This window comes from Lampris incognitus, chromosome 17 (genome assembly GCF_029633865.1).
Source record: "Lampris incognitus isolate fLamInc1 chromosome 17, fLamInc1.hap2, whole genome shotgun sequence".
NCBI classification, from domain to species: domain Eukaryota; kingdom Metazoa; phylum Chordata; class Actinopteri; order Lampriformes; family Lampridae; genus Lampris; species Lampris incognitus.
In genome coordinates, this window is record NC_079227.1 from 43,448,659 (window position 1) to 43,465,167 (window position 16,509).

Consider the following 16,509-nt stretch of genomic DNA (forward strand, 5'->3'; position numbering starts at 1 on the left):
GATGGCAGGTGCATTTGGTGAGAGGAGAGGGGATGGCAGTCACAATGATGTCTCTCCTGACGGGCTTCTGGAGCAGACTTATAATGCAGATGCCAAGGATGCAAGTGGTCTGGATGGCATTACACTCAACCCTGCTGCCCGGATGAAGTGAGTTTACACAAAACCACTCTCTGCAGCTATCTCTGAAGAGTTCAGGTCTATGCTGCACCTCCATTCCTCCAACCCACACCATGACTCTGGTTGGAGTCGTGTCACCAGAGATGCAGAGATGGTAGTCAAGGTCATGACAACAGTAGAGACCAACCGGTTCACAGCAGCCATACCATCCCTGATCAACATATCAACTGGACAGTGTGCAGATTCCACAGTCAAGTACAACCTGACAAGTGTGAAAGTACTGGGTCTGAAGGCACTGTCTGAGTCACTGTCCAGTGATCAGAAGAAGACAAGTATTTTGAAGCATAACACCTTCCACACACAAAACACGAAACCAAAGAAGTCCGGGGGGAAAACTTCTGCACCTGGCAAGAGTAATGACGTTACTGCCCTTCTGCGCATGACACATCTTTGCTGTGGTGGAGAACTCAACATTGTTGACTTCATAGGCAACCACGACTTTCCCCACATCCCTCTTCCAGGAAGATGGCAGTAACTGGTACCAAGCCAAGCCTAGTGAAGAGCCTGAAAGAGGAGACCAAAGTGACCAGTATCCCTGATCTGCCTCAAGATGACAAAAAGACAGCAGTAGTTGTTGATGCTATGTGCACCATACGACACCGGTCTTCTCACAAAGGTGAAAGATTTGGAACCATCACTGAGCGATACAAAAACCTGCTGCTGAATTATGTGCCTGCCATCACTGAGATCATACATTTCTGTTGTGACAGGTACAGTGGACCCAGCCTTAAGTCAGCTGAGCAGAAACAGAGATATGCCTGATCAAAACCAGCCAAAGTCTATGAAGTCAGTGAGTAGTACACAGCTCCTGATCCAAAGGAGTTTTTTTCAGTGTCAGCTAACAAAGCAAACCTCTGTGAGAGATGGTGTGAGAATGAACAACTGGAGCCTACTCTTGGCCCAACACATCTCTACCCGGGTGGTGTATTCAAAGAAGAGACGAAGAGCATGGTGCTCACAGTAGGGTCTGTTATGGATGTTCCTGCTCTGGAATCCACACAGCAGGAGGCTGATACTAGGATAATACTCCACACCCTCTACAGTGCCCAGAATGAAGGAGTTGACAGATTTGTCATCCATGCCAATGACACCGACATCATTACCATGTGCTTGTACTATGGTGCAACGCACCTCAGCGATCTACTAGAGCTGGGTGAGAACAGCCCAGAATGCATACCTGCGTACACATGAAGTGGTTGTGGCACTGGGACTTTCACAGAGTTGTGCCATGCCCTTCGTCCACAGTCTGAGTGGTAGGGATACCACTAGTTATCCATATTTCACTGGAAAGAAGGCATAGTTCAAGAGCAGCATGAGTCTGGACACACCTGCACTTGAATAGTTTGGTGAGACACCATAACAGATGACCTCGTCAACCAGGCACAAGACCTCACCATAGCTGTGTACACAACCACAGCTGATCACTTTTAGGATTCTGATCTGGGCAAACAGAGCATACAAGTTCATGAACAACAGATCAATGCTCTTGAAGCTACTACCCCCTACAGAGAATGCATTTCTCCTGCACCTGAAAAGGGCTGCTCTGGCAACCATCATTGACAAGACTGAATACATCGCCGAGCCAGAAATTCCCTCATGCACAGAATTTGGATGGTCTCTGGATAATGGGAACGCAGTTCCGGTTCCATCTACACAGCCAGCCTGGCATGTGTCGATGAACAAGACAATCTCATGCGGATGTGTCAAAGGCTGCCAGAAGAACGGTTCCTGTGCAAAGGCAGTTCCCCGCTACATAGGGTGCTGTTGCCAGGGACTGGCAACCTGTTATGCTCACGCACCAGAACCCGACCCGTGTGGCGAAACCCAAGGCAGACAGACACAGGATGACAGTTCAAAATCCAAAAGGCGGTTTTATTGGGGGAGGGGAATAACAGGGAAGGGAGATAACAAATACTGCCACTGAATAATAAATGGAATAGAGTGGGGGGAATATATGGTGCAAAAACTGTTAGTGGGATGTGTGAATAAACTATGTGTGGTGTCCAGTGGTTTGCGTATATAACTATGTGTGAGTGTTTTTAGCCTATGTGTGGTGCGGTATGTAAATGACAAGCAGGCGTTGAATAATGTGCATGCACCTGGCAAGCAAGTCCAGTCCGTGATCCAAAAGGGGTTGTCCGAGGAAGTCCGGGTCCGAGATCCAGGAAGTCAAGTCCGAAAAGGAGGGGTCCGGGTAGAGAGACACGGGGGGAGATCGCTGGAGAGGTCCGGGGAAAAACGTGAAGGTCGCTGGGGACGGGGGAGCCGTGGAAGTCGCGGAGAGAGAGTCGCAGGGTTCAGCACGGAGTGGTGTTCTGGGAGGCTTCTTCTAGAGGGCTGCCTGATTGCCGCAGGTGTGCCTGATGGATGATGGCAAACACCTGGTGCAGTGCAGCGCTCGTCTCCTCAGAGCACGAGCCGAGCGCTCGGATGTTTCCGGCACGTCCGAGCTGGGGGAGTGGCTTGAACGTGCCGGGGAGGCAGCTCGGGGCGGTGTAACCACAACACAACCAAATGCGACAGGATGCACACTGCAACAACTGAGAGCAGTGAGAGCAGCGGTGACTCAGAAAATGACTAGAAAGCAAACATTTACTCAAAATAGCTGCTATGACACTGCCATGTATACCAGAATTTGTTGTAACATTGGACATTTATATCCAGTGTTCAGAATGGCAATTTCTAATTCTGCCCAAGTGAAGGATTATTTTGTGTTCAACTTCTGTTAATTCTGTTTCATATCTGCTGATGGGCAATGCCAATCTGTAGTTAATAACCAAGAAGAGAGTATTAAAGTGAAATAAATGTTTTGCCGCCAGGAATTTTGTTTCTTTCATTATTAAAATGGGATTTTTTTCTCGTAAAACAGAGACATTGATTTGCACAAATAATAGCAGGGTATTAATTTGGCAGTGATAGCTTAACATTTCAATTCCAAGGTAAGTTTAACTCAGTTTGGTTTGACCTACAACACAGAATACTTTCAATTACAGGGTGGCGTGGAAACCGTGGTGGCGATTTGCAATTTTCGCTGCCTGTAGCTTTCCAGTAGCTAGTTGACCAGGTTGTCCACCCAGGTTATAATCCTAGAAGGTCCTAGATATCATTTCTGGTGCACAACCTTTTACAACATTCCATCTTAGTAAAACCCCTTTGCCCCCTGGGTAATAAGGATTGCCCGATTGCCCCGGGGCAAGTAAAATGCCACGTAAATCTAGCAACTCACTCATCGGGCAAGTGGTAAAGAAAAGTACAAAACAAAAAAGTTAATCAAAAATGTTTCAATCTTTTTTTTTCGTTCATCGTCGTATTATAAATTGTTTTGATCACTGGCACACAGTATAGCCCCTCCCCTTGCACGCATCGGAGAATATTGGCACGCACCTTTGGCCAATCAAGAATTGAGCAGGCCAGTCATGTGATTCCAGGCTGTCACACTTGTCACTCACGAGAAAATGGCGGCGGATAGAGACAAAATATTAACTGAAGCGCAAGAGAGTATTGTTACTGGTGGTATTATAGCACCATCAAGTGGATGTTAACTGTAGTTAATGTTACATAAGGCACGCAGTCTCCTGCGCGCGTCAGTTCATCTCTGCATTGTTGATACCTACAGTTCGACACTAAAGCCCCTTAACTGTTAACTTGGAGTATGCCTCGTTTTTACACACCGCTAGCTCAAACATGGTGTCAGAAGTGGACCTTTGATTCGGCGATTTGGTGGCTGAAGGGACATTGAGCCGTCAAGCGAGTTTTGCAAGCTTTTTGTTTTGCTAATGCTAGCTAGCCGTACCGCAGTAACAGCAGTGAATAGCCATGGCCGCGACCATACCCCCCGACAGCTCTGATGAAGCTCAGTGGCAACCTGAGTGCGAATTGGGAAATCTTCCGAGCAGGATATGAAGATTATGCTTTAGCCACAGGGCTGGTGGACAAGGACCAGAAGGTCCAGGCGGCGACTCTGAGGAGTGTCATGGGGGTTGAATGGCGACATGTCTACAAACAAAACTTAAATCTGACCGCCGCACAGCAAGAAGACGCGACCGGCATACTGGACTCATTGGAAAGGTATTTCAAACCCGCTAACAATGTGATTTATGAGCACTACGTTTTTGGCTTTTGTAAACAAGAGGAAGGTGAAACAGTAGACTGTTTTGTGACACGGCTCAGGGAGAAAGCTTCCACATGTGAATATGGAGCCCTGAGAGATGAATTAATCAGGGACAGAATAGTCCTCGGCGTTGCTAAAGACGGCACACGCAGACGGTTGTTAAGGGAAAAGGACTTGACTCTAGCCAGGGCTATTGAAGCATGCAAAGCAGCAGAGCTGAGTGATTTGCAGTTGAGATCCATGGAGCAGGAGAGATCACTCGTGGACAATGTCAATGTTGTAGGGAAACAAATATTCAAAAGATCAGCCAGTACTACAGAGAAAATGAGTGGGAACCCCAGATCACAAGGTGGGGGCCTCTCCACATGCAAATACTGTAGCACAGCACATGAGTGGGGAAGAGAACACTGCCCAGCGTATGGCAAGACCTGCACTGCTTGTGGCACAGCCAATCACTTTGCGAGAGTTTGTAATAAAAATAAGAAAAAGGATGGTAAACTCCACAGAGTTGAGGGACTGAACATGGATAAAGACAACACAGTCATGGACACAAATGACGTGTATGCAACAGAAAGCACTGGTGCAGTGGGAACAAAAGGCAAGAAATGGTTTGTCAATCTCCACCTGAATGGCCAACTACAGAGATGCCATCTTAACTCAGGACCTACGTGCACTGTCATGAGTCTCAAGGACAAGAAGAGGCTAGCTCCCAGAGAGAAACTAAAGCATAGTGGCACCACACTGAAAATGTACTCAGACCAAGGTGTGCCATCATTAGAGTGTCTGAGGTGCGGTTCCATGGCCACATGCTGTCGGCTGCAGGTCTAAAAGCTGACCCGGAGAAAGTCAGGGCGGTTTTGGACATGCCAGCCCCATCCGACATCAAGGGTGTGCGGAGACTCATCAGATTCGTCACGTACTTGGCTAAGTTTCTCCAACGGCTCTCAGAAGTATGCGAGCCTTTGTGGAGACTCAGACAAGGACACAGTCTGGCACTGGCTGCCGAAGCACAATGCAGCTGTCAGGGAGATAAAACAGCTTGTGACACAGACACCTGTGCTGCGATACTATGATGTGTCAAAACCCGTCACAGTACAGAGTGACTCCAGCCAGCATGGCATGGGCTGCTGTCTGACGCAGGAGGGACAGCCTATTGCTTTCGCGTCAAGGGCACTCATGCCTACAGAGCAAAACTATGCGCAGATAGACAAGGAACGCCTCAGCATAGTATTTGCCTGCCAGCGTTTCTATCATTATCTGTACGGTAGAGACAATATCACAGCGGAGACAGATTACAAGCCCGTCGTAGCAATCTTCAGCAAGCCTCTCCTCAACACTCCCAAGTGCTTGCAGAGCATGCTACTGGCTCTTCAGAATTACAACCTGAGGGTGATCTACAAACCAGGACCGGACATGTTTGTTAGTGACACATTAAGAAGGGCTGTCACTTCCTCAACACACCCTGGCTCTATGCATGCAGAGCACACAGTCTGCAGTATGGTGGACGAGCAGCTGGCAATTGAGCACATAAATATGGCCTACTATCTGAATTTCACAGACAAAAGGCTGCTACAGATACAGCAACACAGACAACGACAGACAGCTGCAAGTCGTAAAGTCTACTATCCTGAAGGGTTGGCCCGCTGATAAGAATGGAACAGAGCAGGCAGTCAGAGAGTTCTGGCCTATCAAAGAGGAGCTAAGTGTCCAGAACGGAGTCTTGTTTAGGGGGCAAAGAGTGGTGATCCCAAAAACATTGCGCCCTGAGATGCTTGCCAGAGTACATGGCAGTCACATTGGTGGCGAGACCTGCTACAGAAAAGCACGGGAGACCATATACTGGCCTGGAATGCAGAGCAAAATCAAGGATTATGTCAGTAAATGCTCTACATGCAATGAGTATGTAATTGAGCAGCAAAAGGAGACAATGCTGAGCCATGAACTGCCCACATGCCCCTGGCAAATCATAAGTCTGGATCTTTTCCAACACAGTGGGAAAGACTTTCTGATGGTAGTTGATCACTACTCAGATTTCTGGGAGATTGATGTTGTGCCAGACTTTAGCGCGGAGACAACAATAAAACGATGCAAGGCTCAATTTGCTCGTTATGGGCAACCTGACAGGGTCATTTCCGACAATGGGCCCCAGTTCGCCTGTACTCAGTTCCGACAATTCGCTTTGGAGTGGGGGTTTGACCATATCACCTCCTCACCAAGGCATCCCAAGGCCAACGGGAAGGCGGAAGCAGCGGTCAAAATCACAAAGAACCTCTGCAAGAAAGCACTTACGGGATAGCGAGGATGCCTGGAAGGCAATCTTACAATGGAGAAACACCCCAACGGAGAGTATGGACAGCAGTCCTGCCCAACGACTGATGTCACGGCATTTGAAGTCAGCCCTGCCAGTGGTTGATGCACTTCTTAAGCCACGCGTTGTTTCGGATGTTTTAGATAAACAAAGGAGACAAATCTCAAAACTCGTCTACCACAGGACTGCTAAGGACTTACCTGAGCTCGCAGTGGGAGAAGCAGTTCGGATGAAGCCACTACCAGGGGACAGGACTGGCATCAGTGTGTCTGCAGAAAGTATCCCGACGGTCATATCTGGTAGAGGTCGAGGGCTCCTTGTATTGTCACAATCGAGTCGATGTACGTATGGCAGAGCCAATGTCATCACAAATCCACAGGGCTGGCGCAGAGGGGCCTTCATCTGAATGCAGTGGGTCTCAGCCACAGAGTGAAATGACGGAGGGTGAGAGGGCATGCATGTTCTCTCCTCGACCCTCTCCCAGCAGGCTCTACAGCAGTCCACGGGCTCCGGGCCCACCACAGACTTTGGACACCTCTGCTGTCCCATCGACACCCCATTCCCCTGCTCTCTCTCGATATGGCTGTCAGATACGGCCTCCCAACAGACTGAACCTATAAGCTCACATGGACTGGTTCTAATGTTCAGTGTTTAGACAGGCTGTTTAATTGTTTTTGAGATCTAGATACAACCATGTCTTGGGTGAAGTTGGTATTTCAAGAAGTGTTTTGTTTACTTAAAGGAAAGGGAGATGTTACGGGTGGTATTATAACACCACCCAGTGGATGTTAGCTGTAGTCAATGTTACGTAAGGCACGCAGTTCATCTCTGTATTGTTGATACTTACAGTTCGACACTAAAGCCCCTTAACTGTTACCTTGGAGTATGCCTCGTTTTTACACACTACTATCTCAAACAGCTATCGCCACATAAATGACACACAAACATTTCCCATGTCATGTTCTCTCTAACAGTATAAACTAGTAGCATTAGCATGTAGCGCAATGACGCTAATCAGAGATAGCAATATTGAGTTTGCCCAAGTTTCGCCACTATTATTAAAGTTACCGCTCGTCCCTGGTCGGTGATTGTGATGCACTGTGCTGAGTTGCCAGGAAAGTCATGGCGTCCTCCACCAATGCGAGGTGCTTTTTTTCTCCCATCTTTGGTTGTGATTCGTAGTAGCTGGGAATAGCTGGGAATAGGAGCAATGGCTTAAAGCCCTGTTGATACAGCCTCGACATCACCTCCCGGTACGCCGTGCATTGCTCGATGACTTCGGGGCAGTAGTCTTCGAAAATCGCCACTGGTTTTCCCGGGTAGGACAGCCCTCCTCTCCCCCTTCGAGCCTCTTGGATGATCGCCTCTTTCGTCTTGTAGTGGTGGATGTGTACGATTACTGCTCTTCGGGGCAGGCTTGGCCGTGAGAGCCCTGTGGGCACGGTCGAGCTCCGGAGGTGAAGGAAGGGTCTCGTCGCCGAGGATTTCCATCAGCACTTTAGAGAAGAAGGCCGTGGGTTGAGTACCTTCGATCGACTCAGGTAGGCTGTTTATTCTTATGTTGTTGCGGCGACTCGAGGTCGATGGTTTTAGCCTTTAGCTTGTTGAGGCGCTCCTCCATAGCTGTGTATTTAGCCTCCATTTGGTCGCTAAGTTGGTTTGCGTTAGCCTCGAGCGAAACCAAACGATGGCCGTGGTCTGTGACCGGTGCCTGGACAAAGCCCAGTTTCGCTTCAAGTGGCGCTATGGCCGATTTAAATTCCGTGGAGAGGGCTTTTATATGCTCCTCGAGTAGCTTATTTAGGGCAGCCATGTTCTCCTCGGTGATGACGGGGTTGTCGTCTTTCTTTCTGGTTGTTCTCGATGTAATTTCAAAGTTTTATTTTGTTTTTTTGTTTTTAGCAAGAATTGAGTATCACCAAAGGCATTGTTGAATTTCACGTTGCTGAGTGCAGAAATGAGGCTTTGAAATTGCTCCCGCTACACTTTGCACACAACTTAAATTTGGAGATGGATCTACTCCATCCGTCACCCGGAAGTCCCGACTGGCAAAATTTTTGATTAAATGCTGTGAGTGACAGACCAGGATTTATTTATTTATTTTTTTTTATTTTTTTGGGGGTGATATATGTTGATAGATTGAAGTGCAAACTCCCTGATGCAGTTATCAAAAGCATCAGGGGCCGTTCCAAGGACCTGGAGAGTGACGAGATTCTTCGGGCAGCTGTGAGTTTGTTGGGCCTGAGGGAGTGGCCCGCACAGGAGGCAGACCTGGTCAGTTACAGAGCAGACCATCTCCGTGTCATCACAGACCACTTTGCTGGCATACTGGATAGGGTGGGCTGTGACAGGGGTCAGGAAAGGCACCAGGAGTGGTCAAGCATAAAAGTGGGGATCATTGCCTGTTCAGAGGGGAGGGGGAGCTGGGGGAGATAGCGTGATCCTCCCACACGCTACGTCTCCCTGGCGAAACTCCTCACTGTCAGGTGAAAAGAAGCGGCTGGCGACTCCACATGTATCTGAGGAGGCATGTGGTAGTCTGCAGCCCTCTCTGGCTCGGCAGGGGGGGTGGAGCAGCAACCAGGACGGCTCCGAGAGTGGGGTAATTGGACAAGTACAACGGGGGAGAAAAGGGGAGGGGGGGTCAAAGCGTTGCCCCAGGTCCAACAAAGCACAGTATGGGCAGACTTTTTAACAGACCCCAATAGGCCTTAGAACTTCCCCAACCTGCTGATGGTGGTTGAGCTGATCCTCGTGCTCCCACTATCCAATGCTGCCTGTGAGTGTAGCTTCAGTGCCATGAAGCACGTTAAAACAGATTGGTGGAGCAACCTTTCAGTTGAGGGGCCATCAGTTGCCAATTTCGATGCGGAGCATGTTGTACAAAGATGGCTGTCAGTAGGGCAGAGAGCACATTGGTGTAATTAAGATTTTTGTTTGTATGGTTTCATTATGTTTGTAGATGTGAAATATTTGCTATAGCCTGGTCTTTCACTCACTCACTCACTCACACACACACGGTTAAGCTCACTCGTTCAATCACTGACAGTTAATGAGTCCATCTGGGAGAAGGATGGATGGGGGGAAGGGTCATACCATTTTCGACATGCAAGAATGTTTGTTGCTACGCATCTATGACACACTGTGTCCTTATGTTTCATTTACTTAAATAAATATTAAACATGAGAGTTAACTATAGTCTGTTGTTATTCATTAACCGCTAATACATTACATTAATTTAAAAACATTAAAATGAAAAACAATTTGTATTAAAAATTGACTTCGGGCAAGTAAATTTCTGACCCACCTGCCCAACCGGGCAAGAAAAAACAAAACAAAACAAAACAAAAAACACTAATGTTGAACCCTGCCTTGCTAGTCCTAGACAAGCCCAGAGTTTTGCAGGGTTGTGATTAATTTATTTGGAGGCTAAATAGAAGATAAATCTAACTTGGGAAACAGCATACGTAATATATTACCTGACCAGAAAAAAATGATTTATCTTCAGCAAAAATCTCCAACAGATAATAGATACTGGGGATTAGCATTGGAGTATGTGTTCATAATTATTCAAAAATGGTTGGTGTGCTCACACTAATGTTCAGTGCAAGATGTGATGTAAAACTTAAGCAGCAGAAGCTACTTCATGATAAAGCATGTGAGTCAAGCTCAAAGACGAAACAGGATTAGTAGATCTGGCCCTGTGTGTATTTCCTGTGTGCATGTTGGCGTAATACAATAGCATGTCATGTTGCAGGTGACTTTGTGGTATTTTCCCTCATGCAGAACTTCAAGCGAGAGGAGCAGAACTTTGTGGTGCAGAATGAAATCAACAATATGTCCTTTCTCATAACCGATAACAAGTCTAAGATGTCCAAGGTATGGATGGACTGATGGATGGGTAGGATCAATGGCATGTCAAAAGCAAGTTATAAGTTCACACAACTTATTCCTTTGTGTTTGTGCATGTGTGTGCCTTTTGGGTTGTGGGCTTTGTTAAGTGTATTTATTTCTTTTGGTGTATTGATTCGTGCCTGTTTCTGACTGTCTTTCTCAGGGAGCTGTTTCAGATCAGGAAAGGAAGAAGCTGAAGAGGAAGGGAGATCGGTATTCCATGCAGACAAGTCTCATTGTTGCCACTTTAAAACGCTTGCTGCCTGTTGGGCTCAACATTTGTGCACCTGGAGACCAAGAGCTTATTTCATTGGCCAAGAACCGCTTCACTCAGGTAGTGATACTTTGTTACATAATCAGTCTTTCTCTTAAGCCTCCTACAGACTGTGTGATTTGGGCCGTCTCAGACGAAAGATGACAAAATGTGGCGATGTCTTTGGTCGTGGCTCCAAAACAGTGGTCATACGTCGCACTGTGAGACAGGTTCAAAGACGGACGGTATTACGGTCTTGTGATCGAAGATAACCTGGTAGAAAAGTCTGATAGTGTCAGAAATGTAGCATGGCCATCTCACAGTGTGACTGCTGCTACGACCTACGTCTACTAACCAACCAATAGAAATGCAGCACGAAATGACACACTGATCAACGCCACGCAGAATCGTTGCTGGCGCTAAACACAAACAAACAGACTGTTGGCATCTGTGACCCAAATGCCAAGGATTCAACAAAACGAGCAACAAAATGAGCTGCGGCGACTATTGAAAGGACTCGATTCCTGCTTGGCATCATGTTGCTCTACCAGCAGCTAAGATTGATGCAACACGCACACTGATGACGTTTTTATGGACTTGCGTCGTAGCCTGCGATTCACTAGGTGTTATCGTACAGTCTACATACATCACACTTAATGTCGTACCCAAGGTCATTAGATCCATATCACAAAGTGTGGCTTGCCACCCAATGACTGCTGGAATAAGCTCCAGCATTCCCGCTACCCTGAGAACAGGATAGGCGGTTTGGTTAATGGAATGGAATGGATTGCTAAAATCACAGTCTGTAGGAGGCTTTATTTGGAGACATTGGTAAACTGCAGCTCTGAACTCAATTAGATTGTCAGTAATTATGTTTTATCCTGAATGTATCTTAGTTTTCGTCTTAAATGTAAAACAAACTCTGGATTGGCAATCTGTTAGTCCTTTTCCACAGAGAAAAGCTTCAGTTTATAAATTTTGCTTAGAATTGCTTTATTTAATAAGCATTGTTATTAGTTTACACTGGGTGCAATTTGGTTTTGTTCTCATGGTTTGGGTTACTCTGAAAAAGAAAATATGGGTTTAAAGTAAACATTTTTCATATTTTATTTACAATATTAAAAGGGATTAGCGACTAAGAGCATGAAGTATCCCACAAGCATCATTAAAGTTTGGTTGCTAGTTGATGGGTATCCCTGACCTTAGTGTTTTCAATGACAACCAAAATGTGCTGGGAAGTAGCTTAACCCAATGTTGAACATGTTTGTCCTGTTTGAAAGGGGTAAGCTTACACAATAGGCAACAGGTCCTAAAATAAAATAGCTGCTGTCCATTAGTAAAAACAATAAAGAACTAGAATGACACCGGCAGTAAAAACAATAAAATAATATAGGCGCAAGCGGCGATTAACGGGGTCCAAGCAGTATTGCAGTTGACAATTTTGCAGGCGGAAATTGGCGGGAATGTGTGTGTTAGATTCGGGAGCTTTCAAGGAATCAGAGGAGAAAATAATTTCTCAAAAATTCCATACGGAGCCCGAGATATGACCAAAAGTGTAAATGTGCTTATTGTAGCGCCCCCATGTGTCCGATCTGTTTCATATTTGGTACATCGCTTCTATGTGCCACAAAGAATAAGCCTGTCACGTTTCATGAAGATCAGCCATTCACACTAGCAAATGTTAGCTACTGAATTTTGATTGGCTATTTGTTGGCCATTTTGGTAATCCAGCCAATCGGCACTTTAGGCGATGTAGCCAAATGGGTCCAAGTATAAGTATACCAAATTTCAGATTTTTAGCTTGAGCGGTTTTTGAGATATTGACAGTTGTGTCAGATATTGTGTCAGTTGTAGCGCCCCCTATGGACGAAATTTCACAAACCGTGGTGTGCTTCCAAAGAATGTTGTGCTGATTGTGCGTGACAAGTTTCGTTAATTTTGGACAATCATATCGCTACATATAGGCAATACAATCATTATGGGCCACACCTTAAATTTGATTGACATGTAACTTCGAAATGGAATGACATATCAAAATTCTTTCGGCAACTTTTTATCATCATTGTCTGGAGATGACGCATACCAAATGTCATGTGAATCGGATGAACAGCCTCAGACTAGTTCATTTTACTTGCACTTCCGGTTTTTTGAAAATGGCGGGACATTTGGCATACAGAGCCCGAGATATGACCCAAAACTTATATGCGCTTATTGTGGCGCCCTGCAGAAACAACAATAACAATAGTCCTTAGAAAAACAATAGGGTTCCCGCAGCTATCGCTGCTTGGACCCCCAAAAACAAAGATCCGATCTCTTCCCTAGAACCCAGTCCAATTTCCAGTACAATCTCAGTATAAATTTAATACTCAGTGCAATCCAGGGTCCGTCCTATAGTGGGAGCATGGTATCAGTCCAGTAGCTCTGTCTGTTGCTCGACTCGTGCTACTCCTGATGCTCCACTCCTCATCCGGCAGAAGCGGAAGCTGCTGAGAACAACAGCAAACAAATAATCACTGGCCGGCTCACCTACAATCAGGAGCCACACTCGCACAACACTGAGCAGCCTAGTCACATGACACTGAGCAGCAATGCTTTAGTGGAGGAGAGATACCCCCTCAGTCCTTTCACATGGGGTATGGAGTGGAGCTGCCACATGTCATGTAAGAGTCGCAATCTGACCAGATCAGGTAGTGATTGACACGCCCAGGAAAGACGCCACCAGGTCAGTGCCACCTGTCTTTATAGCAAGGCAGGCTGACTGTGGACTGATAGCTTGGAAGTGGTTAGAGCAGAGGGTACAAAGAGGAATGTGCAATTGTCCATAACACATACAATGACTTGAGCTTGAGTCCATACAGAAAGTCCACACAAAAGTCCACTCTGAGCACGACAAACAAAAATTAGTGTAATCCACAGCAAACTAGATTTAGCACCCAGAATGGAAAACCAATACTATACACACAAATTGAATAGGAATTAAAAAAAATCGGCACAACCATAAAACCATAGTAGCCTTCTGGAAACCATCCCACAGCTCTTGTCACCTCGAGACAGAAGCATCTAGGAGCAACAACAGCTCAGCCGCAAAGCAGTAGGCCACACAAGCTCACAGAACAAACTGCCAAACCTTGTCCTTCTTTGGACCACTTTTGGTAGGTACTGACCATTGCATACCGGGAACACCCCACAGGACCTGCTATCTGGATCTCAGAAATCGTTAGAGCTGCAGCAATCAAACTAGGTAGATATGTGTAAAGTCTAAGCTGCTTTTCAGGTCCCAAAATCTGTTGACTAATGGACCACATGTTGGCCTTTTAAGAGCTACCCTTAAGTTTTGGCCTAAAATTTATGAACTGTAAGTCGCAGAAATAAAATTTTTCAAATTTCAACATTTTCAAATGAGGGCATCTTGCTATATTTCATACACTGCACAGCGGCTAAAATCGGTTGCCAAATTTCAAACAGATGTTGGGGGAAGTACCCATTTTATACAACCTAATACAAATCATAAACAGATTGTGCAATCATCACCAAATGTGACTCTGAGGCAACGTACAAAAAAAAAAATACAAATGTGGAGATGGTCGGTATACAGCTTGTGGAAAATCACAATACATCAGGAATCGACTGTTAATCAGAGTGGGCAACCAAACCATTCACCCACAATTTCATACATGTTCAGACACAAAAACTAAAAAGGTCTACAACTACAACTGACTTGGCTATCACAACACCCTCACTGAGTTTCAGCTGCTGGTGTGCTGCACATTCATTGTGACAGAAGCAGTTGGTTCACAGGTATGTGTTATATAGTTATGATATGAGTGCAACACTGTCGATAAGTTCAGTCGATAAGCCAGTTAAGTGTTTTGGAGGGATGGAAATAGAAAAGAAAAAAAGACTTTTTCATTCCTCTGCCATGGTGGTATACCAATGTTTTGCATGTTTCAGCTTGCTCACTACAAATCACGTATACTTTACATCACTCTCAACCATTTTCCAAAGCGTATCATCATTGTTTACAACAGAAAAATATAATTGCAGAGACTTGAAACTTGTTTGAGATAAGTATCCGAGTGAACGCTTTGCCTTTGTTTTTCCAAGTTACATTGTTGTTTCAGGAAAATACGGTTGAAAGCCCAGGTAAATTTCTCAAATTAATATACACTTTCAAAAATATGACACCTACAAAAAATAAAGATGATGAAATGTAAGTTTGACAGATAACCTACCTCAAGCATGTTTCAAGTCTGCCAAAGTAAGTTTTATATGGTTCTGAAAAGAAGAGAAACCAGTGGCTGCTGCCAGAAGGTAGGAAAACCACATGAAAAAACACTACAGTATGTGTTGGAAAATGGTTGAGAGTGATGCAAAGGCTACTTAATTTGTAGTAAATGGGCAAACACATGCAGAAACTCTGGTATGCTCCTCTTACATTAAATTGATTCTGGGATGCATGGAAATGAATTCTGGGATCTTTGTGTATTTCAAGTCTGTCAAGTCACCAACCAACGTATCCTCAATTCAATGGGTGGATGGTGTACACAAACTTTAAGATGTAAATGTGTCACACTTTCATGTATTCAGCTTCTTTAGCTGTTGAGATGATCTGAGTGGCTGTTTCAGCTCCTTTGCATTAGCATTAATTTCCCTTTTTATTTTGTTTCAACATTTGACTCTTTTTACTTTTTTAATTCTCATTCGTATATTTTGAATTTGTAGACTTATCCACATACTTTCATTTTGAAACATTATTTTTCTTTCATCTTAAAACATTTTTCTTTCGTCTTGAAATATTATTTTTCTGTCATCTTGAAAGATTTTTTTCTTTAATTTTGAAACATTATTTTTATTTCATCCTTAAACATTATTTTTCTTTCACCTTGAAACATTATTTTTCTTTCATCTTGAAACATTTTTCTTTCATCTTGAAACAGTCTTTTTCTTTCATTTTTAAACATTCTTTTTCTTTCATCTTGAAACATTCTTTTTCTTTCATCTTGGAACATTATGTTTCTTTCATCTTGAAACAGTAATTTTCTTCCGTCTTGCAAGACTAATTTTCTTTCATTTTTAAACATTATTTTTCTTTCATCTTGAAACATTCTTTTTCTGTCATCTTGAAACATTCTTTTTCTTTCATCTTGGAAAATTATGTTTCTTTCATCTTGAAACAGTTTTCTTCCGTCTTGCAAGACTAATTTTCTTTCATCTTGAAACATTCTTTTTCTTTCATCTTGAAACTTTCTTATTTTTCATGTTCTGCTACTTTGGTGTTGTATCTAAGTGTATTGTTTAGCTCCTAAAACAGTTATATCTTTAGCTATTCCATTCCAGAATCTTAAAAATTGTATTGGCTTTCTTAATTCAACATTTCACACAGTTTTACTCTGATCCTCTAAGTAATAGTTACATCAAAAGTTTAAGCATCATCTTTTCAGCTGATTTCAGCTAGCCCACACCGTTTCTTCAGGAACTGTACTTTTATAGTCACATTTAGAGTTGTAACAGACAATATATTTAATTTGTCCACAGAAAGACACAGAAGATGAAGTTCGGGAGGCCATCAGGAACAATCTACATCTACAAGGGAAGGTGAGAATATTCAGTTTTTTATAGCAATGTCAGGATAAATTGTAAATGGACTACATTTATGTAACACTTTTCTAGCCTACAGACCACTCAAAGCACTTTACAGTACATGCCTCACATTCACCCATTCATACACAAATTTACACACTCATAGCGGAGACTGCCATGCAAGGT

The 16,509-nt window shown here is 44.4% G+C and overlaps 1 protein-coding gene across 1 annotated transcript in view; it reads left to right on the forward strand.

Annotated features, from left to right (window-relative positions):
• ryr2a (ryanodine receptor 2a (cardiac)) overlaps window positions 1-16,509 on the forward strand; it is a 1,161,183-nt gene that overhangs the window by 532,591 nt on the left and 612,083 nt on the right. The window contains 3 exon segments of the mRNA XM_056296806.1: window positions 10,383-10,475; window positions 10,654-10,824; window positions 16,279-16,338. Of these exon segments, the coding sequence (XP_056152781.1) occupies window positions 10,383-10,475; window positions 10,654-10,824; window positions 16,279-16,338 (324 nt within the window).